The sequence below is a fragment of the Lytechinus pictus genome, chromosome 3, assembly GCF_037042905.1.
Source record: "Lytechinus pictus isolate F3 Inbred chromosome 3, Lp3.0, whole genome shotgun sequence".
NCBI classification, from domain to species: domain Eukaryota; kingdom Metazoa; phylum Echinodermata; class Echinoidea; order Temnopleuroida; family Toxopneustidae; genus Lytechinus; species Lytechinus pictus.
The window spans coordinates 82,260,885-82,285,328 of NC_087247.1; the positions used below are offsets into that span (position 1 = coordinate 82,260,885).

General features: G+C 36.3%; 1 protein-coding gene across 1 annotated transcript in view; it reads left to right on the plus strand.

Annotated features, from left to right (window-relative positions):
• LOC129257996 (ectopic P granules protein 5 homolog) overlaps positions 1 to 24,444 on the plus strand; it is a 110,653-nt gene that overhangs the window by 54,571 nt on the left and 31,638 nt on the right. The window contains exons 14-19 of the mRNA XM_064096120.1: positions 271 to 411; positions 5,396 to 5,560; positions 8,077 to 8,196; positions 8,571 to 8,863; positions 15,796 to 15,942; positions 16,358 to 16,475. Coding sequence (XP_063952190.1) covers positions 271 to 411; positions 5,396 to 5,560; positions 8,077 to 8,196; positions 8,571 to 8,863; positions 15,796 to 15,942; positions 16,358 to 16,475 — 984 coding nt within the window. The remainder of the gene's footprint in view (positions 1 to 270; positions 412 to 5,395; positions 5,561 to 8,076; positions 8,197 to 8,570; positions 8,864 to 15,795; positions 15,943 to 16,357; positions 16,476 to 24,444) is intronic.

The window sequence follows — 24,444 nt, forward strand, 5'->3', positions numbered from 1 at the left end:
TGTATACCATTACTACTACTATTCTACTACTAATACTACTTTTACTATCACTACTTCTACTTATACGCAAGAAAAGAGGCAGTTGTATTTTGCTTTTGCTGATCTAAAGAAAACATTTGATTATGTGCAAAGAGAGGTGTCAGATGGGTACTGAGGATGGCAGTTATTGAAGAGTGGGAAATACAGACTTTAAACAATGCTAATGAGTGACGATTTGAAAACAGTGACTTTTCTTTATGTGATAACTGCATTTTCTGTCGTTTTTTTCAGCTTGCTTATGTGAACAAATATACCAGAGACTCATGTTCTAAGGTTGGAAGGGAATTACTTGCTAGTGTGGCACTCACTCATCCTTTTATTATCACCAACATCTTCAGTCTTATCCAGTCATCTATGGATGTCATTGGATCGGTAACTTTCATTCTTTAATTTGTGTTTATGAAATAATGTTATTGTACATTGTGAATCCTCAACCACATATAAAACAAACTGAAATTTAAAACTATTGTTCTGATTGGACACACTGATCAAAATGAACATACTATTAGGCAAATAGCATTTCATTTGATTGGGAGACTGCTAAAAATTGTGTAAATTGTGTGTAACCTATTTTTTACACCCTGGACAAAAAGGTTAGTGTGCACACAAGTTTCAACAAAAATTCATTTTGAGCATCTATCAATACTGAAATATCTACTTTAATAAAAAAAAAACTAATATTAAAAAAACACTTTTGACAGCTTTCCCATAAATGCTTAAGTTTATCTGTACCGGCCACACAGAAATGTTGTTAGCGCTAACAAAGCACTAACAGCACCGTTAGCGAGATTTTGGCCGCACAGAAGCATAATTCTAGCTGAATCACTAGCTAGCACTGTTAGACAACATTACAAGGTTGCACAGAAGCTAACATTAGCGCTAGTGTTTGAACTATTCACTAACAGTACCAAGGGCACCGGTGGTGACAATGTTAGTGGATATTTCTTGCCTGCGCTACGTATAAAACTCGTCTCCAATTTTATACCAAGTGCTTTGAAATAGACCTAGATCGATTTAAGAGTACTCAAGCCCCCATTTGAGTAAACAGAATGAAATTAGATGAGAAGACTGTAAATTCCAATAAACTCTGGTGAAAAATAATAGAATTCTTCATTGAAAGATATGAAAGGAAAATAAATAAATTAACTGAATGAAGTGAACACTGCAGTATTTTGAAAGCAATTAGGCCTATGCCACCATGTATATCCTAGAAATGGACCTACTTTGCCAAGTCCCACACCTCATTCCCTTTTTTCTGATGTTACTGTGAACTGGTGAATGTTTCAACATTACATGCTTGTATTTAAACATGTCTATGGTCATGATGATCCATGAAGCAGTGGTCATACATGTATTTATTTCCCATCTGGGGACAAATAAAGTTTAAATAAACATGATTTTATACATACAATTGTTAATAATTGGGCAGATGACAAATGACATCATCATGCAGCTTGCTTGTACATTCCTGATATTCATTTAAATACAACCTTTTCTTACTGAAATTATGCAAAAGTCTATCACAATTTTGTCATTCATTTTTGTCTCGCCCACCAGAGGTGAAGGCGAGACTTAGGGATCCAAATATCGTCCGTCGTCCGTCCGTCACAAACCTGTAATGACACATAACTCCACAACCGTAAGTTGCTTCTCATCCAAACTTGGATGGTAGATGGACCTGGGGGACCTGCATGTTATGCTGCAGTCTGAGGTCACATCGTAAGGTCAAAGGTCATTTTCAGGTCAACGTTAAATTTTACATGCAAACCTCTCTTATGACACCTAACTCCGCAACCGTAAGTCGCTTTTCAACCAAACTTAGATGGTAGATGGACTTGGGGGACCTGCATGTTATCCTGCAGTTGGAGGTCACATGGTAAGGTCAAAGGTCATTTTCAGGTCAACGTTAAAGTTTACATGCAAGACTCTCTTATGTCACCTAACTCCACAATCGTAAGTCGCTTTTCAACCAAACTTGGATGGTAGATGGACTTGGGGGACCTGCATGTTATGCTGCAGTCGGAGGTGACATGGTAAGGTCAAAGGTCATTTTCAGGTCAACGTTAAAGTTTACATGCAAGACTCTCTTATGACACCTAACTCCACAACCGTAAGTCGCTTTTCAACCAAACTTGGATGGTAGATGGACTTGGGGGACCTGCATGTTATGCTGCAGTCGGAGGTCACATAGTAAGGTCAAAGGTCATTTCAGGTCAACATTAAAGTTTACATGCAAGACTCTCTTGTGACACCTAACTCCGCAACCGTAAGTCACTTTTCAACAAAACTTGGATGGTAGATGTACTTAGGCGACTTGCATGTTATACTGCAGTCGGAGGTCACATAGTAAGGTCAAAGGTCATTTTCAGGTCAACATTAAAGTTACGTGCAAGGCTCTTATGACAAGTGTTAATCCATCCCAGTCATTTCACAATGAAGTTTCGATATAATTCTGTTGCGTGCACTCGCAAATCACAATATTTCTGGTTATTTTCATAAGTGGGCGAGACACAAAATTGCTTTTGCCTTGTTTTTTATTAGTGTTATATCCAACAATTAATTAGTGATATTTGCTGTTAATAGAACATTTTTCATTGAAATTTAGGTCTTCATAATGTCAAAATAATCAAAATTTAGTGATTGAAACTGCGGTATAATTTTATCACAAAGTAAGAATCAATGTAGTGAATTCGAGCCCTGGTTTAATAGGGATAATACATTAATCCTATGGGCATTTTCACCACAGATGGACACAGAGGCAAAAAAATCAAGTTGATATTCATGTCAAATGCTTTATGTTTTTTAATAAAACAAGACCTGAAGTTGCTGAGACAAATTTTTTTTCTGACTCTGGCAGCCATTTTTTATTTCAAAATGGCTGCCAAAGTATGGATACAAATTAGTGTTGAAAATAGTATATTGATAAATATTTTGTTTTGACAGATTTTTAAAGAACAGGTTTGATCATGATGTTTTTGCCTGTGATTTAGCTTGCTATTATAACACTTTTTAAAATCCCACAGAAAGAAACACCAGTAATTCATTCATCTGATAAAAAAACATTGATGAAGTATGTGATATGGTATGTAATGTCAGTTACCGAAAACATGAACTTTTTTTTCTCATTTCCTGGAAAAGAGGATATATTATATGAAACTTGGTACATTTCCTCTCTAGGTAACACCCCTCCCTTCAACACCAAAATTAAAGATTACTAATTAACAATGAAGCCATAGGGTACCATTAAATATATGTAATGTCAGTTACCAAGTGGAAAATGTAATGTCAGTTACCGAGATGTAATGTCAGTTACCATGATAAAACGTTGGTTACCAATATTGAAATGCAAATATGTGGTAAATTTTATGGTGAAGAAATATTGCATACTTGTTATTTCAGTCTTTCACTTTAAAAGTCACACCAGAAGGAGCTTGCTATTGACTTTTAAAAGGTATAGTTCACAAGGAATACTATATGAAATTATGAAGGAAGTTGCATTCCCATCGTGCAAAAAAAATAACCATGAAATTGTTTTGTACATGCACTTACCAAGTACCTAATTGTTTGTATCAGACAATTTTTTGTTTGGTTTTCGGGGGGGGGGGGGGGGGGGTAGGGGGTACTTTCCCAAACCTATTGCCTAAATCTGGAAAAAAAATTAAGCTTAACATTGTGATGAAAGGGGATTTCCAGGGTCCCTTTTTTAGTTTCTAGGATTCTTTTGAGCATTGCCTCGCTAAAAGTAAATTCCTGGTTTTTATACCTGTTAGTAGTGTGGATGTGTGATACAATTTTGTTTTTGGTTTACAAGTATAGATGAAAAGTGAAATTTGACAGCTCTGATCAATGTTGCATGGATCTACTGAAACTTTTTTTTTTTTTTTCAAATTTACAAATAGTTCAGTTTCAGTTTAGAAGCTGGAGTTTATTTTTTGTTGACAGCTTATAAAAGAAATTAGCAAAATAAATGATTAAACAAATTATGAAGAGAATTGAAATCCGACAGATATGAACAAGCACTGCTTGCACTGACCAGAATAGAAATCAATAAAACTACATGGCTGCATGAGATTCGGGGGAGGGGTACATGTAGCCTAGGGGAGGAGACCCTTATTCATTTTGCCTTTTTTGAGGGGAGGGGGAGGTTGGAGAAGGAAAAGGTTTAAAAAGTCAATATAAAACTGATGAATATATGTAAATGGGTGTATAATCAGAAAAATCCATGTGTACAGTCAATGCAATCTTAAATTACTATAGGAATACATGTAGCTGATATGACCCCACCCCCCCCCCCAAGTAAGTAAAACATACATTTCTTATCTTTGGATAATTAAAAATGTGAAGTATTATGAAACTTTTATGATTTTAAAAAGCCTTACATATAAGTACCAAGAAAATTATGCCTTTGAAAATCATATAGCACTGGTAAACGTTAATGTGTATTGTCAGTTACCGACAAGTAATGATGAAAATGTTCAAATCAAAGAAAGGAATTTAAAAAAAGAAAAAGTTTTTTCATTGAAATGTTCCTAAAAACTTGGGTATACTTCCACATCAAGCTCACTTTCATGTGAAGCCCTGCACAGAAGATACAATGCAATGATTCAACACATTTGACTTCCATGTGTTATCTCTATGGCAAATTAAGTGTAATGTCAGTTACCGTAATGTCAGTTACCAGCATGGTTGTGGAAAAATTATCATAGTCCCCAAAAGACAAAAACGAATTGTTTAATATTTTGACACATCTTAACCTAGTAACGGAGGTATATTTACATATTCAAATTATTACTCTATCTACTCAGGGACATGAGATATTTCAATTTTAATGAACACCCTGAAATTGCATGTCCTTTTGCGTAATGTCAGTTACCGACACATTTTTGCTTGCTGATGCGTAAAAAAATGTGGTTACATAGGAAAACTTAGTATCAGAGTATACAGCAAGGTTCACTTTATTAACTCTATCAAAAGCAAACTCCCATCATTTGTTGTTTTAGAGATACACACAATGAAAGGTGTGAAAACATTGTGGCGTGTAATGTCAGTTACCGTGAAAATGCCCCTATGGGATAAAGGCCCCTTGCACTGTATCAATCCAAACGTAGATCACTACACTAAGTCATATATTTTGCCTAACCCTATGACTCAAACCCACTAACAACACATGCGCCTAACAGCACTTTCTGTGTGGTAATTCTGCTCATGGTGTTAGTGGCTGATTTGTTAGCGCTAACAACACTGCCACTAACAGTGTTTCTGTGTGGTTGCTCCTTTATGTTTGGGTGGATGTTACAAAGGGCAATGCTGAGGGATATTTTGTGATGAACATCAACTTAGTTTCCTTTATCTACAGATGAGTGTATACTTATGCTCTGAATTACCTGTGCATCTCTGGAAACCTTCTGTTTCTGATATGAGCCTACTACGAGGTTGGATTTTAGATCATAGTCCAGACTCCACGAAGAACCAACTAGCAAGGCTTATTTTATCCAAACTTGACTGGGGTTACACTGAACAGGTATGTATTACATTCATGAGTGTAAAGATGATAAAGTCTAAACTAAGGAAATTTTTGAGAAGCAATTTTTGTACTATGGACTGTGTTAATTCATCCATTTACCTCTAACCATTCCCCCTTCAATTCTTTGAATGATATATCCATTTACAGAAATTTTTTTTTCTTTTTGAGTGCATTATATTTTTTTAGATCATATTTGCCACAACAGAGTATGTGGTTCTGATTAAAGGGAAAGTCCACTGCAGCAAAAGTTAATTTGAATGATACGAAGAAAGTCAAGTAAGCGTAACAGTGACAATTTAATCAAAATTGGTTGGTGAAATTAGAAAGTTATGACATTTCAAAGTTTTGCTTAATTTCATAAAACAGTTATTATGGTCAATATGCAAATAAGGCAACCTTTGATTTCATTCACTCGCCATTTCTTTTGTATTTTTCATAAATGAAATTTGAAACATGAACATTTTTGTTTTCTTATAATTTGAAACAAGGTTTGATTTCTATTTGAATATATGGGATGCTATTGTCACAAAGTATTGTGATTTAACCAAGATGATTCCTTATTATTAAATTGAAATATTTTATATTTCTTTTCATAATATATAAAAGAAATTGAGTGCTGGAAATTAATGACTCATTTTCATACTACCTGTGTTGTTTGTATATACATTATATTATATAAATTCTGAGATTACCAGAACTGCTAGTGCTTTAGACGGTTTTAATCTGTTTGATATAAGAGATGATGGCTAGAAGACATTTAGAGTCGTCACAATATATTTAGATTCAAAGATCTGCATCAGAATAAATAATTGAAGTGCTCAGTTTTCCTCCAGATGCCTTTAGCTTGTGCGAATATTCTTCCATCTGATGTCCTAGAGTGGGTCACTTTATTGTTTGAGTACCTTAATAAAATGCCTGGTTTAGCACTGTGAGGTCTCCTTGAATTAGATGCCACTTCCCTTCAATTGTCTTCAGAACTTTTAGATCTAATGTGATAGCTACAAAATTATGATTTAAAGCTCTACTGACCATGCTTGAACCTTTCCAACCTGATAACAGCAATCGACTAAACACATATCAAGACCAAGTCAGTTACGAAAGATGTCAAGGGCAATCATGTCTGTGTTCTTGTCTCAGCTTTCTTCTATTTGAAGATACTAATACAGTTGTGATGGGAGTATTGCTCAAGATCATCATTTGCTTGTTTGAGAATATTGATTTGCTCCTCTTGCTCCTTGATCCATTTCCAAAGTTCTGTAGAAACAATCTGCACCTGGTAATTCTGGACGAGAGAGAAACGATGATTTCCTTTGATGCCATAAGCCTTTCTTCCAACACCCCCTAGAGTAATGAAACTCCATTGTTGAAGACTTGCTCAAACATGATCCAGAAATAAAGAAGAGAACTAAACTTGTAGTGACTGATATGAAGCTACTGAGTTTTATTCTGACCACCACAAATTTCCAGTTTTATGGTGTCATATAGAGAGAAAGTTTGGATAAATTATGGGCAGTCATGTGTCTTCAATTGTGAATTTCATTATGGAAGGCGAATTTCTTTATGGAAGCCATCCCTACTGCTCCAGATTACATCAAAACCAAACACTGGAAGTGTTATGTAGGTGATGTCCTTGCCATTGTGGATAAGAATAGCATGGAAAGATTGTCTTCTCTTCATAATCAAGTGGACGACACTGGTACATGTAGTATCAAATTCACATACAAAGTGGAACAGGAAAAGTCCATCCCCTTCATGAAGAACCAAACAGTAAAACCAAACTTGCTGTCTACAAGAAAGCTACCCACACTGGCCCATACCTTAATTTCAAGTCCCACCATCATTTCTACCATAAGTTGAGTTATCCAAACCCTCATTGATAGAGGGCTCCACAGTCGTGCAGAGCTGAACCCCAATATGAATAGAGACTTCAGACAATATGCTTTCTCATCCATGCACGATCCCATTCTAATGCTTTTTTGCACTGCTGCTCCACCAACTATGCCAGTTATGACGAATGTCTGACAATGCATGCAGCCTTGCAAGTGAAAGCTTACGAATGACTGTAAAAATTCTTAATTGTGGAAAAAATAAGGTTTTTTAATGATTGTATTCTATCATTTTGTCTTATTTTACTTCCAAATTTGATGAAATATTTGATGTTATGCCCTTTTGATTTTTCTGTATTCATATATATTTCATTAGAAGCCTTGTTTTTGTGTATGCAAATTAAACATAAAGTGGCCTTAAAACATGATTTTGTTTAAAAACAAACAGCTTGGGAATCCCCCTTGTCACTATAATCTAAAATGGCCTTTTCAATGTAGGCCAATGGGAAAATGAGAAAAAACTATTAAAGGATGATAATCAGGATAATTTCAGATGTTGAATTGGGTGATGACAATGATGGTACTTTTGATGAAGAAGATGAAGATGCTGTTGTTATTTGCATTGCTATGCTGTTGATCAAATTATATGGACATTAATTCCTAATCTATATTATATATTGTAACAAGGAGGATGAACTAGTTCTGGATATCAGCCTTCATCGTAAGGTAGCCATCTTAGTCATGGAAGCATTCACTAAACACATAGCAGAGAAATCTCAAGGAGCCTTCATTGCCTCAACCATTTCTGTAAGTAGTCATAGTATAACTGCTCTGAGAGAGTGATGGTGAAAAATCTCATTCAAGTGGAACTAGTTAATAGTAATACCGCAAAGAGTTGATGTTCTCTTCATATTCTTTTTTGTGATTGCATACCGTATGCCTTTCTCTTCTTCTTAACTTGTATACAAGTGAATTTACATGTACTTTGTATTTTGGTAGGTGTTTCTATCAGTTTTTTTTTTTATTATGATCTGTTTGAAATTCCCCAAGTATTAATAATATGTTATCCAATACTTTGTCTAAAATGTTTTAACTTTTTATTCAGAACTAAAATCTAAAGAAGAATATTATTTTTTTAGTGTAAACTTACTTCACATTTTTGAAAATATATCCACATACAGTGGGGGATATCTGTTGTACTTGGAGATGTGGTTAATCTAGATGTATGGTGTTGGGACCTTCTCAACAAACTACGCCTCCATAGTCAAGATCAACCAACATCCATCCCTTCTGCATCAGGAGGTTACCACTCTAAAACATCAGAAGCAAGAGGAACGTCATTGTCATCAGAAAGAGATTTTGCACCTCCAGATTTGAATGGTGATCCAACTCTTTACCCTGTCAACAAAGCACTGTCCAGCAAGATACCCCTGGCATGTTATATAGCTGTGGCAATGACAAAAGCAGGTCATGAGTAAGGCCTATTTCTTAATTATCTTTAATTGAATTTCTACATGTATTTACAAGCACTCTCCTCTGCATATTTTTACTCACCTTCCATTTGGTAGTAATTTTGAAATTTGACTATTATTTAGAAAAATCAAACTAAAAAATGTCTCTTAAGACATCAAAATAGCCCAGTCATTTTCGGTTTATCATATTTCAATTTTGGTGATTCCCCCAACATTTAGTATTTAATGTAAGAATTTAGGTATTACATGTACAATTGATAGATGTTTATACATACTTGTTGTATTCTTTAAGTGTATTTTTCTTAGATTTTACAGGTATATTTTTTATGTTTAATAAGTAATTGATTTGATGTAGTATTTTCTTTATTATTATTTTTATGATTATTGTACACTGGACTTTTCAATGTTCAGACTGTTCTTTTTTTTTTTTCTTGATTCAATAAATATCAAGTAACCAAACTACTACTACCACTAGTAAGCTAGGCTACCGATTCCGATGCTCAAAGCATTTTGACAATTTTTTTTTTCTGCTGGTACCCATTTATCTCACTTGGGTTGAATGCAGCCATGTGTTGGGATTCATATCCATGACCATCCATTTCAAAATCCTGAGACTAATCCACTAGACCACAACACTCTGTTGCTCTCATGAACATCCATTTCAAATTCTTGAGACTAATCCACTAGACCACAACGCTCTATTGCTCTCATGACCATCCATTGCAAAGTCCTGAGACTAATCCACTAGACCACAATGTCAGTTGCTCTCATGACCATCCATTTCAAAGCCCTGAGACTAATCCACTAGACCACAACGCTCTGTTGCTCTCATGAACATCCATTTCAAATTCTTGAGACCACAAAGCACTGTTGCTCTCATGACCATCCATTGCAAAGTCCTGAGACTAATCAACTAGACCACAATGCTCTGTTGCTCTCATGACCATCCATTGCAAAGTCCTGAGACTAATCCACTAGACCACAATGCTCTGTTGCTCTCATGACCATCCATTGCAAAGTCCTGAGACTAATCCACTAGACCACAACGCTCAACTAATCCACTAGACCACAACACTCTGTTGCTCTCATGGCCGTCCATTTCAAAGTCCTAAGACTAATCCACAAGACCACAACTATCTGTTGCTCATCCATTGCAAAGTCCTGAGACTAATCCACAAGACCACAACGCTCTGTCGCTCATCCATTTTGAATTCTGGAGACTATTCAAGCAATTTTAATTCAGTGTTTATACACAATACCCAGGTTCATGAACACAATACCAGAGGTTTTCATCTGAGTAATCCCAAAACAGTACTTGCTTATAAATCCATTAGACATACATGTAGAGGACCCGATTTTTGGCTCTCACTGCCTCATGAAATAAAAGAATGTTCTTCTCTTTATTCTTTTAAACGTAAGCTAAAAAGACATCATCATATGACTCATAAATTTTCTTAAAGTGTATTTAGATCATTTATATATTGTTACACTGGTTTCCAGTTCCCAATTTTTTTTTGGGGGGGAGGGGGTTAGGACATCCATACATTTTGTTTAATGTCATCATTTTAACCTATGCCAATGTATGTATTGCCATTATGGCACTCGTGGTCTGCCTCGTCAAGACCTTTTGGTCTTTTGCAGTCTCCCAAATTTCATTTTGTATTATGTATGTTTAATTGCTTTGTTACCGATTATGAATTTCTCTGATATTGTATCTTTTGTTTTTATTGAATGGAATTTGAATAAATTGAGTTGAATTGAATTGAATAATCCACTAGACCACAACCCTCTGTTGCTCTCATGACCGTCTATTGCAAAGTCCTGAGACTAATCCACTAGACCACAACACTCTGTTGCTCTCATGACCATCCATTGCAAAGTCCTGAGACTAATCAACTAGACCACAATGCTCTGTTGCTCTCATGACCATCTATTGCAAAGTCCTGAGACTAATCCACAAGACCACAACACTCTGTTGCTCTCATGACCATCCATTGCAAAGTCCTGAGACTAATCAACTAGACCACAATGCTCTGTTGCTCTCATGACCATCTATTGCAAAGTCCTGAGACTAATCCACTAGACCACAACACTCTGTTGCTCTCATGACCATCCATTGCAAAGTCCTGAGACTAATCAACTAGACCACAATGCTCTGTTGCTCTCATGACCATCTATTGCAAAGTCCTGAGACTAATCCACAAGACCACAACACTCTGTTGCTCTCATGACCATCCATTGCAAAGTCCTGAGACTAATCCACTAGACCACTACACTCTGTTGCTCTCATGACCATCCATTGCAAAGCCCTGAGACTAATCCACTAGACCACAATGCTCTGTTGCTCTCATGACCATCCATTGCGAAGTCCTGAGACTAATCAACTAGACCACAACCCTCTGTTGCTCTCATGACCATCTATTGCAAAGTCCTGAGACTAATCCACAAGACCACAACACTCTGTTGCTCTCATGACCATCCATTGCAAAGTCCTGAGACTAATCCACTAGACCACTACACTCTGTTGCTCTCATGACCATCCATTGCAAAGCCCTGAGACTAATCCACTAGACCACAATGCTCTGTTGCTCTCATGACCATCCATTGCAAAGTCCTGAGACTAATCCACAAGACCACAACACTCTGTTGCTCTCATGACCATCCATTGCAAAGTCCTGAGACTAATCCACTAGACCACTACACTCTGTTGCTCTCATGACCATCCATTGCAAAGCCCTGAGACTAATCCACTAGACCACAATGCTCTGTTGCTCTCATGACCATCCATTGCAAAGTCCTGAGACTAATCCACAAGACCACAACACTCTGTTGCTCTCATGACCATCCATTGCAAAGTCCTGAGACTAATCCACTAGACCACTACACTCTGTTGCTCTCATGACCATCCATTGCAAAGCCCTGAGACTAATCCACTAGACCACAATGCTCTGTTGCTCTCATGACCATCCATTGCAAAGTCCTGAGACTAATCCACTAGACCACAACCCTCTGTTGCTCTCATGACCATCGATTTCAAAGCCCTGAGACTAATCCACTAGACCACAACGCACTGTTGCTCTCATGACCATCCATTGCAAAATCCTGAGACTAATCCACTAGACCACAACGCTCTGTTGCTCTCATGACCATCCATTGCAAAGTCCTGAGACTAATCAACTAGACCACAACGCACTATTGGTCTCATGAACATCCATTGCAAAGTCCTGAGACTAATCCACAAGACCACAACGCTCTGTTGCTCTCATGACCATCCATTGCAAAGTCCTGAGACTAATCCACTAGACCACAACCCTCTGTTGCTCTCATGACCATCCATTGCAAAGTCCTGAGACTAATCCACAAGACCTCAAAGCTCTATTGCTCATCCATTTCAAATTCTTGAGACTAATCCACGAGACCTCAACGCTCTGTTGTTTAGCATATCCATGACTATCCATTTTAGAGTCGTGAGACTAATCCACTAGACCACAAAGCACTGTTGCTCTCATGACCATCCATTGCAAAGTCCTGAGACTAATCCACTAGACCACAATGTCAGTTGCTCTCATGACCATCCATTGCAAAGTCCTGAGACTAATCCACTAGACCACAACGCACTGTTGCTCTCATGACCATCCATTTCAAAGCCCTGAGACTAATCCACTAGACCACAACGCACTGTTGCTCTCATGACCATCCATTGCAAAATCCTGAGACTAATCCACTAGACCACAACGCTCTGTTGCTCTCATGACCATCCATTGCAAAGTCCTGAGACTAATCAACTAGACCACAACGCACTGTTGGTCTCATGAACATCCATTGCAAAGTCCTGAGACTAATCCACAAGACCACAACGCTCTGTTGCTCTCATGACCATCCATTGCAAAGTCCTGAGACTAATCAACTAGACCACAACGCACTGTTGGTCTCATGAACATCCATTGCAAAGTCCTGAGACTAATCCACAAGACCACAACGCTCTGTTGCTCTCATGACCATCCATTGCAAAGTCCTGAGACTAATCCACTAGACCACAACCCTCTGTTGCTCTCATGACCATCCATTGCAAAGTCCTGAGACTAATCCACAAGACCTCAAAACTCTATTGCTCATCCATTTCAAATTCTTGAGACTAATCCACGAGACCTCAACGCTCTGTTGCTTAGCATATCCATGACTATCCATTTTAAAGTCGTGAGACTAATCCACTAGACCACAAAGCACTGTTGCTCTCATGACCATCCATTGCAAAGTCCTGAGACTAATCCACTAGACCACAATGTCAGTTGCTCTCATGACCATCCATTGCAAAGTCCTGAGACTAATCCACTAGACCACAACGCACTGTTGCTCTCATGACCATCCATTTCAAAGCCCTGAGACTAATCCACTAGACCACAACGCACTGTTGCTCTCATGACCATCCATTTCAAAGCCCTGAGACTAATCCACTAGACCACAATGCACTGTTGCTTTCATGACCATCCATTGCAAAATCCTGAGACTAATCCACTAGACCACAACGCTCTGTTGCTCTCATGACCATCCATTACAAAGTCCTGAGACTAATCAACTAGACCACAACGCACTGTTGGTCTCATGAACATCCATTGCAAAATCCTGAGACTAATCCACTAGACCACAACACTCTGTTGCTCTCATGAACATCCATTTCAAATTCTTGAGACTAATCCACTAGACCACAACCCTCTGTTGCTCTCATGACCATCCATTGCAAAGTCCTGAGACTAATCCACAAGACCTCAAAGCTCTATTGCTCATCCATTTCAAATTCTTGAGATTAATCCACGAGACCTCAACGCTCTGTTGTTTAGCATATCCATGACTATCCATTTTAAAGTCCTGAGACTAATCCACTAGACCACAATGTCAGTTGCTCTCATGACCATCCATTGCAAAGTCCTGAGACTAATCCACTAGACCTCAACGCACTGTTGCTCTCATGACCATCCATTTCAAAGCCCTGAGACTAATCCACTAGACCACAACGCTCTGTTGCTCTCATGACCATCCATTGCAAAGTCCTGAGACTAATCAACTAGACCACAATGCACTGTTGGTCTCATGAACATCCATTGCAAAGTCCTGAGACTAATCCACAAGACCACAACGCTCTGTTGCTCTCATGACCATCCATTGCAAAGTCCTGAGACTAATCCACTAGACCACAACCCTCTGTTGCTCTCATGACCATCCATTGCAAAGTCCTGAGACTAATCCACAAGACCTCAAAGCTCTATTGCTCATCCATTTCAAATTCTTGAGACTAATCCACAAGACCTCAACGCTCTGTTGTTTAGCATATCCATGACTATCCATTTTAAAGTCGTGAGACTAATCCACTAGACCACAAAGCACTGTTGCTCTCATGACCATCCATTGCAAAGTCCTGAGACTAATCCACTAGACCACAATGTCAGTTGCTCTCATGACCATCCATTGCAAAGTCCTGAGACTAATCCACTAGACCACAACTCTCTGTTGCTCTCATGACCATCCATTGCAAAGCCCTGAGACTAATCCACTAGACCACAACGCTCTCCATTGCAAAGTCCTGAGACTAATCCACTAGACCACAACGCTCTGTTGCTCTCATGACCATCCATTGCAAAGTCCTGAGACTAATCCACTAGACCACAACACTCTGTTGCTCTCATGACCATCCATTGCAAAGCCCTGAGACTAATCCACTAGACCACAACGCACTGTTGCTCTCATGACCATCCATTTCAAAGCCCTGAGACTAATCCACTAGACCACAACGCACTGTTGCTCTCATGACCATCCATTGCAAAGTCCTGAGACTAATCCACTAGACCACAACGCACTGTTGCTCTCATGACCATCCATTGCAAAGTCCTGAGACTAATCCACTAGACCACAACACACTGTTTCTCTCATGACCATCCATTGCAAAATCCTGAGACTAATCCACTAGACCACAACGCTCTGTTGCTCTCATGACCATCCATTGCAAAGTCCTGAGACTAATCCACTAGACCACAATGCACTGTTGCTCTCATGACCATCCATTGCAAAGTCCTGAGACTAATCAACTAGACCACAACTCTCTGTTGCTCTCATGACCATCTATTGCAAAGTCTTGAGACTAATCCACTAGACCACAACGCTCTGTTGCTCTCATGACCATCCATTGCGAAGTCCTGAGACTAATCCACTAGACCACAACGCTCTGTTGCTCTCATGACCATCCATTGCAAAGTCCTGAGACTAATCCACTAGACCACAACACTCTGTTGCTCTCATGACCATCCATTGCAAAGTCCTGAGACTAATCCACAAGACCACAACACTCTGTTGCTCTCATGACCATCCATTGCACAGTCCTGAGACTAATCCACTAGACCACAACACTCTGTTGCTCTCATGACCATCCATTGCACAGTCCTGAGACTAATCCACAAGACCACAACACTCTGTTGCTCTCATGACCATCCATTGCAAAGTCCTGAGACTAATCCACTAGACCACTACACTCTGTTGCTCTCATGACCATCCATTGCAAAGTCCTGAGACTAATCCACTAGACCACAACGCTCTGTTGCTCTCATGACCATCCATTGCAAAGTCCTGAGACTAATCCACTAGACCACAATGCTCTGTTGCTCTACCTGTACATTTATTACACACTCTTTTGGTGATGTGATTTTACATGAAAGTACATTTTCATCTTATGATATGTTAGCTGTACTTTTATCTTCAAGCCCCATTAAATTACATCATACAGATCAACCAGAGTTAGTCTGTTTTATCTCCTTCAAAAGGATACAGGAGACATCCAATATGTTTTTTTCTTTACATTTTGCTCTTTAGTTACTAAAAAATAATTCAGGAATTACTTTATTTCAAGGGTTGCATACAACTATTTTTCCCATATCTTGTTTGACAGCCTTGAGGAATTCTTGACTAAAGGCTTGGAGTATCTCCAGAACCTTATTAGTGCTGGTTGTTACAGGATGTGTATACCTCTGATAGGAAAGATTGTTCCAACCTTCATTGCATCTGGTTGTCAAGAGTATCTTCTTCAGAGCATCAAGTGAGTTGTATATGAAAGAATAAAATTTAATAATGTTGTCATTGAATATGTTTTTTATCTAAGAGTGTCAAGTTTATGTATGTAGGTACCGAATTTATAAGTTTTTGAAATAGTCACTCTAAATTAATTCATAACATTTAAATTTTCAAAATTTTCTTTTGTAAAACAATTGTCAAGCTTTACTTTAGAATTGAATTGATCAGTTCTCTGAAAGAGTAGTTTATGTCATAATATATCTTTACAGTTTCAGAAGTGATTTTTCATCTGCATTGATTACATACATGTATAAAAGATGGGCATATACTATGTTCAGAACCAAATTGATCACATTTCTGAAAGAATAATGCATATCAGTAGATATTTCAAAATTCTTTCATATTTAAGGAAAATGTTTTCCATTTTTTTTTGTTTTCAGGTTTGTCTCTTTGATAGAGGCCATTCTAACTGCTGATCATCAGTATTCCAGAATACTTGAGAAACTTTCCTTGTCTTTCCAAAGGGAGTGTACACACCTTTTTTCTAGTATGATTGCAGTAAGTATATTTTTATCATGTATTTTTGAACAGAGAAATTACAAAACAGTTTTCTCTTGATATATAATTTTCATGTTGTAATGCCTTAAAAAAATGTATTTAAAATATGAAAATGAAAGAAATTCATGTTTTGGCTTCAATAAAGTAAAGTAAGAAATAATTTTTTTTCATAATTGTTTTAGGAATAAATGCCTTATTGGTCAATATCTGGAACAGTTAAAAGTCAAACTTTTGATGGCCTCAGTCATCATCAGGAGTTTGATAAATGTGTTAGATTTGATATACTGTATATCAAATGTCAAGAACAGTTATTGGTTTCAATTAGGTTTTAATTAATTATGTTAAGTAGGCCTGGGAGTAAACATCAATTGATCAAATGGTTCAAATGGCTTGCCGCGATCGGTAACCAATTAGCAAAATTTACACTAATCGAATGTTCGGAAAATCCCAATTAGACACTTGGAATAACTCGATTACTCAAGTAATAGTAGCAAAATTACAAGATAACAATGATGAAAATTGTATTTTAATAACTGATACAGTTTTAAAAAATGATGCTGCCAATATAATTTGTCAAAAATGAACATTTTGTATCACATTCACAGTTAAACATAAACCTGAAAGAGGTCCAAAAATTTTAATCCCACCCGGCCTTGCATGCCCTCGATACACAATGTATGATTTATGCATAGGTGTACATGTATATAACTCTCTGGTTGCATGTATGTGTGCTTAAAACAGAAAGTACACACACACACACACAACGAGCTGACTTGAGGAGATATGTGATTGGACATTCGATGGCCAATGAAACTTTTGGGAGACAAAGAAGAAGCCATGTGGTTCCCATAAAGGTCGTGACTCCAGAAAAAGAAAATTGACCGCTCCCCATCTCTGTGTGTGGGTGCGTGTGTGTGAGTGAGAGAGAGAGAAAAAAAAAAGATAGCGGTGGGAGCAAGAATTCTTTCATGTTTAAAAACAATGCAATCTCTTTTAGCCCCGGCCCCTCTCCCACTTACACAATCAAAATAACATTCCAACACGTGCGCCATCACTTAATTCCAGATGTCGACTATAGTCTCCCAAAATAGACCCAATTATATTTTCAAATGTTGAAAATTGTAATTTTGACAGGTACAGTACTTAAAAATGAAATACATTTTGCAAAATATTTTAACATCTAGGGCAGTACCACAGGTGGGGGTTGGGGCATGGTGTGGGCAATGGACAAAATTTTTCAATAAGTAAAATTCATCACATGCGTGTCTGTCTCAAAGAATACTTCATGAATGAGATTGAATAGGATGAATATACATGTACACTTGAAATCTTGTGCTTGACTGTCCAACATGTAAATTTCACCATTGACTTTTTACCAGTGACAATTTTTCTTCAGTCTGTCTTATCACTGAATGTATGTTTTTGGTCAAGTACTGCTCTATTACTGTTCCTTTATAGAACTTTCAAGGACATGTTGCAAAATTTTGTTCTGTATTCTTTATCACGTTCCTAACAATAATGTACAGGGACAGTGATTTTCTGTTTAAAAAATTGCCTTTTCCGTTTCAGAAAATCTTAAATTCTGTATCATCAACCGTTTCATTGTGTCTGAAAAATGGAAATTCCGTAACCCCATTGACTTTTTGTACAAGTCAAACTTCCGTTTACATAGAAAATCAATACGCATCGAGTAGTGATGTCACAATACTCACGCTGGTCAAAATTTCTATCTGCCACTGTACTAACAACGCATTAGAATCCGTTCTAACTGGATCTATACGGGCACACAAAATATTTTGGCAAACACATTTAACATGAATACATCCTCACCTTTCACATTATTAGCATTATTTTACAGTTGAACAAATTTTATTGATAATTTGGGGACTTTTGGACATCGTTTTGAGCAGTAAACGATATTCGCCTATCTGCCATTTTGGATTTGGAGAGTAAGTATACCACGATCGTGCTGTTACATCACCGAACATAGAGGGCAGCAACACACGGTCGTGTTGCTGTCTTCTATGTATGTTGGTTATAATCAAACGATGTGCGCATGTGAATGTTTTAGATTTAGCTGGCTGGCTGGGGGGCGAGGGGTACAATCGAGTGATGGGAGTCGAGTGCAGTCACTATGTGTGGTTTGTCATGATTGTAGGGAAGTGAGATCGTGTTTTGTGGCTAGTTAATATTTGTATTTTGTTGAGATTTAAGAGTAATTTCTGCTTGTTATTCTGTGCATTTTATGTTTTCCATGATTTTCCGTTTAAAAAGACACTTTCTGTTTCAAAAGCCCGTTTCCATGAATTGCGATTGCGGAAATTCACTGTCCCTAAATGTACCAAAATGGATGTCTTATTTTGCTTCTTTTTTTTTTTATTCCTCATGTACATGTATTTCTTAACTTTTGTTAATTTTTTTTTGGACATAATTCATTTTGGCTATTGATAGCATCAGATTAAATTAACTACAAAAGTAAGAATAATCACCCAGTTATGAGTTTTAGCTGAAAGTGCATTTGGTATTGACTGTTACATGAAATCACATTTTTTGAGTATTTTTTGGTGTGACATACTAATATAATGTTATGTAATTTCTAACCCCTTACCTGGACGCCACAAATTTTGCCTCGAAAGTTGCTCCAAACTTGAAAGCAAAAAGTCAGCGATTGGCATGGTTATTTGCGGGGCGGATTTATCACAAAAAAATAAAGACCCCCCCCCCCCCAAGTATAAGGGTTAAAATTTGTCTGCTTTTGACCATGATATACGTATGATACATCTTGTAAATCATTCTGGAATGAACTAAATTGGGGCGGTGTTTTGAGATCCATTTTATCACTCTGATTAAAGGTCAAGTCCACCTCAGAAAAATGTTGATTTGAATCAATAGAGAAAAATCAGACATCACAATGCTGAAAATTTCATCAAAATTGGATGTAGAATAAGAAAGTTATGACATTTCAAAGTTTCGCTTATTTTAAACACAATAGTTCAATATGAACGAGCCAGTTACATCCGAATGAGAGAGTCGATGATGTCACTCACTCACTATTTCTTTTGTTTTTTTATTGTTTGAATTATACAATATTTCAATTTTTACGAATTTTACGATTATAACCTTCTTGCCTGAAGCACAAAATGTTAAAATAATGGAATTCCACGTGTTCAGGGCGGAATGAAACTTCATTTCACATGACAATGACGAGAAAATAAAAACATTTCATATTTCATATAATAAAATACAAAAGAAATAGTGAGTGCGTGATGTCATCAGTTCCTCATTTGCATACCGACCAAGATGTGCATATAACTGTTTTGTGAACTTTAAAATGCCATAACTTTCTTATTTTACATCTGATTTTGATGAAATTTTCAGTGTTATGCTTGTTGAATTTTATTCAAATCAAGTTTTTGTTGTTGTGGACTTGTCCTTTAAGCACAAAATTTTATCTGAGGTACCGGGTAACTTTTTTATCTTTCATATCTAAATATGATACAGTGCCTGCATAGACATATCCATTGCATATCTAATGCATTTCCCTGCAGCTGGTGTGCTTGCACCCATGTTTAATTAAAGTTCAAGTCCACCCCAGAAAAATGTTGATTTGAATAAATAGAGAAAAATCCAACAAGCATTACACTGAAAATTTCATTGAAATCGGATTTAAAATAAGTAAGTTATGACATTTTAAAGTTTGTTTTATTTTTCTCAAAACAGTTCAGTGACATGCAAATGAGACAGTCGATGATGCCTGTCACTCATTATTATTATTATTTTTTTTTGAATTACACAATATTTTCATTTTTTACACATTTAACAGTAAAAGGACCAACTTGACTGAACCATATACTGTACATGTAATATTAAAAATACTAATTCCACATGTTCAGGGAGGAATTAGTTGTTGTTTTACTTGACAATTAGGAGAAAATGAGAATATTAGTATTTCATATAATAAAATGCAAAAGAAATAGTGAGTGGATGACGTCATCGGTCTCCTCATTTGCATACCAACCAGGATGTGCATATAACTCTTTTGTGAAATTAAAGGGATGGTCCGGGCTGAAGATATTTATATCTAAATAAATAGAGTAAAATTCACAGAGCAAAGTGCTGAAAATTTCATCAAAACCGGATAACAAATGTCGAAGTTATTGAATTTTAAAGTTTATTAATATTTTGTGAAACCAGTTATATGCACATCGTCATAAATATTCATTAGGTGGGCTGATGATGTCACATCTCCACTTTCCTTTTTCTTATGTTATTACATGAAATCATAAATGTTTTATTTTTTCATACATGTGTAAATGATGTGTCTCCATTATGATGAAATTAGTTGCGGCAGTAAATAACTAATGCACTTAATCAGTTGTCAATCCATTGTTTTAGTTCTTGGTAGAAAATTTTTGAATAAACCTAATTTTATATGAGAAAATACAAAAGAAAAAGTGGGTATATGACATCATCAGCCCACCTAATGGATATTTATAAAGACATGCCTAGAACTGTTTCACCGGAATAATGCAAATTTTTAGAATTCAGTAACTTCATCATTTGTTATCCGATTTTGATCAAATTTTCAGCATTTTGCTTATAACTTTCTTATTTTACATCCAATTTTGATGAAATTTTCAGTGTTATACATGTTGGATTTTTCTCTTTTTATTCAAATCAACTTTCTGTTGAGGTGGAATTGTCCTTTACTATTTTGAAGAAATCATAATATGAACTTAAAATAGGTGGAGGCTATTGTATCTGTGCATTAGGCCTGGGACGAATGTCAATTTTACCATTTGATTAGTTCCTGAAAAAACAATCGAATCATTCGATTGTTCGTCGGAAATCACGTCTTCTAAGCCAATAGTTGACCTACTTGTGAAGACCTCCCGAATAGGGTTTTTCAATTATTGAATATCTGATCTAGGGTAGAGTACTATCTGTTCCTTATAAATTATAGTAAGCCTTTTATTCCCCCTTCTCTTTGATTTCTATTTCAAAAGAAACTATATGAAATAAGATTAAAACTTTCACTTTATTGTTCCAATGAAAAATCTATCAAAATCAATCCTTGTATTATGCATCCCTCCAAGTGCAACACCCCTGCATATGAATGAATCAGCCTACAGTCTTGGGTCCAATTTATGTCTCTGTAAACAACTCATTCATGAAGTATTCTTTGAGACAGATGCGCATGTGGTGCTTTTTACTTATTGTAAAATTTCATCCATTGCCCACACCATGCCCCAACCCTTAACTGTGGTACTGCCCACGATGTTAAAAATATTTTTCAAAATATTTTTCATTTGAATTACCTCTCAGAATTACAATTTCTGATCATTTGAACCTATACATGTAACTGGGTCTGTTTTGGAAGACTAGTCGACATCTAGAATTAGGTGGTGGTGCGTGTTGGAATGTTATTTTGATTGTGTGAGTGAGGGAGAGGCTGGGACTAAAAGAGATTGCATTGTTTTGAAACATGAAAGAATTCCCACTACTATCTTTCTGTCTCTCACTCACACCATGCTCACACACACACACACACACATAGATGGGGGAGGAGTCAATTTTTTTCTGGAGTCACAACCTTTAATGGGAATGCACTAGCTTCTTCTTTGTCTCCCAGAAGTTTTATTGGCCATTGAATGTCCAATCACATATTGGCTCAAGTCTGCTCCTTGTGGGTGTGTGTGTACTTTCTGTTTTAAGCACACATACATGCAACCATAGAGCAACCATTATACACCTATGCATACAACATACATTGTGTATGGAGGGCGTGGAAGGCCAGGTGGGAATAAAATATTCGGACCTCTTTCAGGTTGGTGTTTAAAGGACAAGTCTACCTTAACAAAAGTTGATTTGAAAAAAAGGAGAAAAATCCAACAAGCAAAACACTGAAAATTTCATCAAATTCGGATGTAAAATAACAAAGTTATGACATTTAAAGTTTAGCTTAAATTCGCGAAACAGTTATATGCACATCCTGGTCGGTATGCAAATTGGCAGACTGATGACGTCACCCACTCACTATTTCTTTTGTATTTTATTATATGAAATATTCTAATTTTCTCCTTGTCAAGTGAAACAAAGTTTTATTTCTCCCAGAACATGTGGAATTACCATTATTTTAACAGTTTATGGTTAGGTTAAGTTGGTCCTTATTGTCAAATTTGTAAAAATTGAAATATTGTATTATTTAAACAATGAAAAACAAAAGAAATAGTGATGGACATCATCGACTCTCTCATTTGCATATCGCTGAGTTGTGCATTGAACTGTTTTGTGAAAAATAAGCGAAACTTAAAAATGTCATAACTTTCTTATTTTACATCCGATTTCGATGAAATTTGTAGCGTTATGTTTGTTTGATTTTTCTCGATTCAAATCAACATTTTTCTGGGGTGGACTTGACCTTTAACTGTGAATGTGATACAATCATAGTTCAGTTTTGACAAATTATATCGGTAACATCATTTTCTAAAGCTGTATCAATTACTTAAAAACAATTGTTATCATTGTTATCTTGTCATTTTGTTACCATTACTTGAGTAATCGAGTTATCCCAATTGTCTAGGCCTAATCGGGATCTGCCAAAAATTTGATTAGTGTAAATTTTGCTAATCGATTAGTGATCGGCGGCAAGCCATTTTCGAACCATTCGATCAATGGATGTTTACTCCCAGGCCTACTGTGCATCATCATTTTCCGCAATATTTTTAGGTGAATTTTCTCCAAATTTTGAAATGAAAATAAAGGAAAATAGTATAATCACTGACAGAAATACTTTAACATTTTTTAAGGAGAAAGCTAAATATTCAAATATTTAAAGACTTTTGTTGACTAATAGGTCTTTGAAATTCTGTGATATTGACATCTAACATATCAATGCAAATTGTGTTTTAACTACAAAATCATAAATGTATGATTATTTTTACCTTTGCTGGTTTGAATGGATTTATATCATGCTATTTATGATCCAAAAGAGTCACAGACATAGCCCAACAAAAAAAAAAAAAGAACAATGAAATACAAAGGTAAAAAATCCAGAAATTGCATATAAATTTCACAAAAAGCAATAAAATGCATGAACTATATAGCTTTTTTGATTTGTAGATTTTTGTAAAAAATGTTAAAGTTGATATTTTTTTGCTTTACGTTTTATTAGCTTTCTTCTAGTTATTTAAAGTGAGTTGAATGAGGAAAAATTCATACACTATGCATACTTAAAGGTCAAGTCCACCCCAGAAAAATGTTGATTTGAATCAATAGAGAAAAATCAAACAAGCATAGTGCTGAAAATTTCATCAAAATCGGATGTAAAATAAGAAAGTTATGACATTTTGAAGTTTCGCTTATTTTTCACAAAATAGTTACATGCACAATTGAGTCACATGCAAATGAGAGAATGGATGATGTCCTTCACTCACTATTTCTTTTGTTTTTATTGTTTGAATTAGACAATATTTCAATTTGTAAGGATTTGAAAATAAGAACCAACTTGACTGAACCATAGAATGTAAAATAATGGTAATTCCACATGTTCAGGGAGAAATAAAACTTTGTTTCACAGGTCAATGAGGAGAAAATTAGAATATTTCGTATTTCATATACATGTAAGGAAATACAAAAGAAATAGTGAGTGATGTCATCAGTTCCCTCATTTGCATATCGACCGGGATGTGCAAATAACTGTTTTGTGAAATTAAGCGAAACTTCAAAATGTCATAACTTTCTTATTTTACATCCGATTTTGATGAAATTTTTAGTGTTATGCTTGCTGGATTTTTCTCTTTTTATTCAAGTCAACTTTTAGTTGGAGTGGACTTGTCCTTTAATTACTAAGAAATATGTACAAATAATTTTTGGAAATTTTTTTGATGCAGACTTGTAGGTGTCACGCAGCTCTACATGTGTGCAAATTTTTGCGGCAATTGTGTGATTAGCATCTGAGATATGAAGG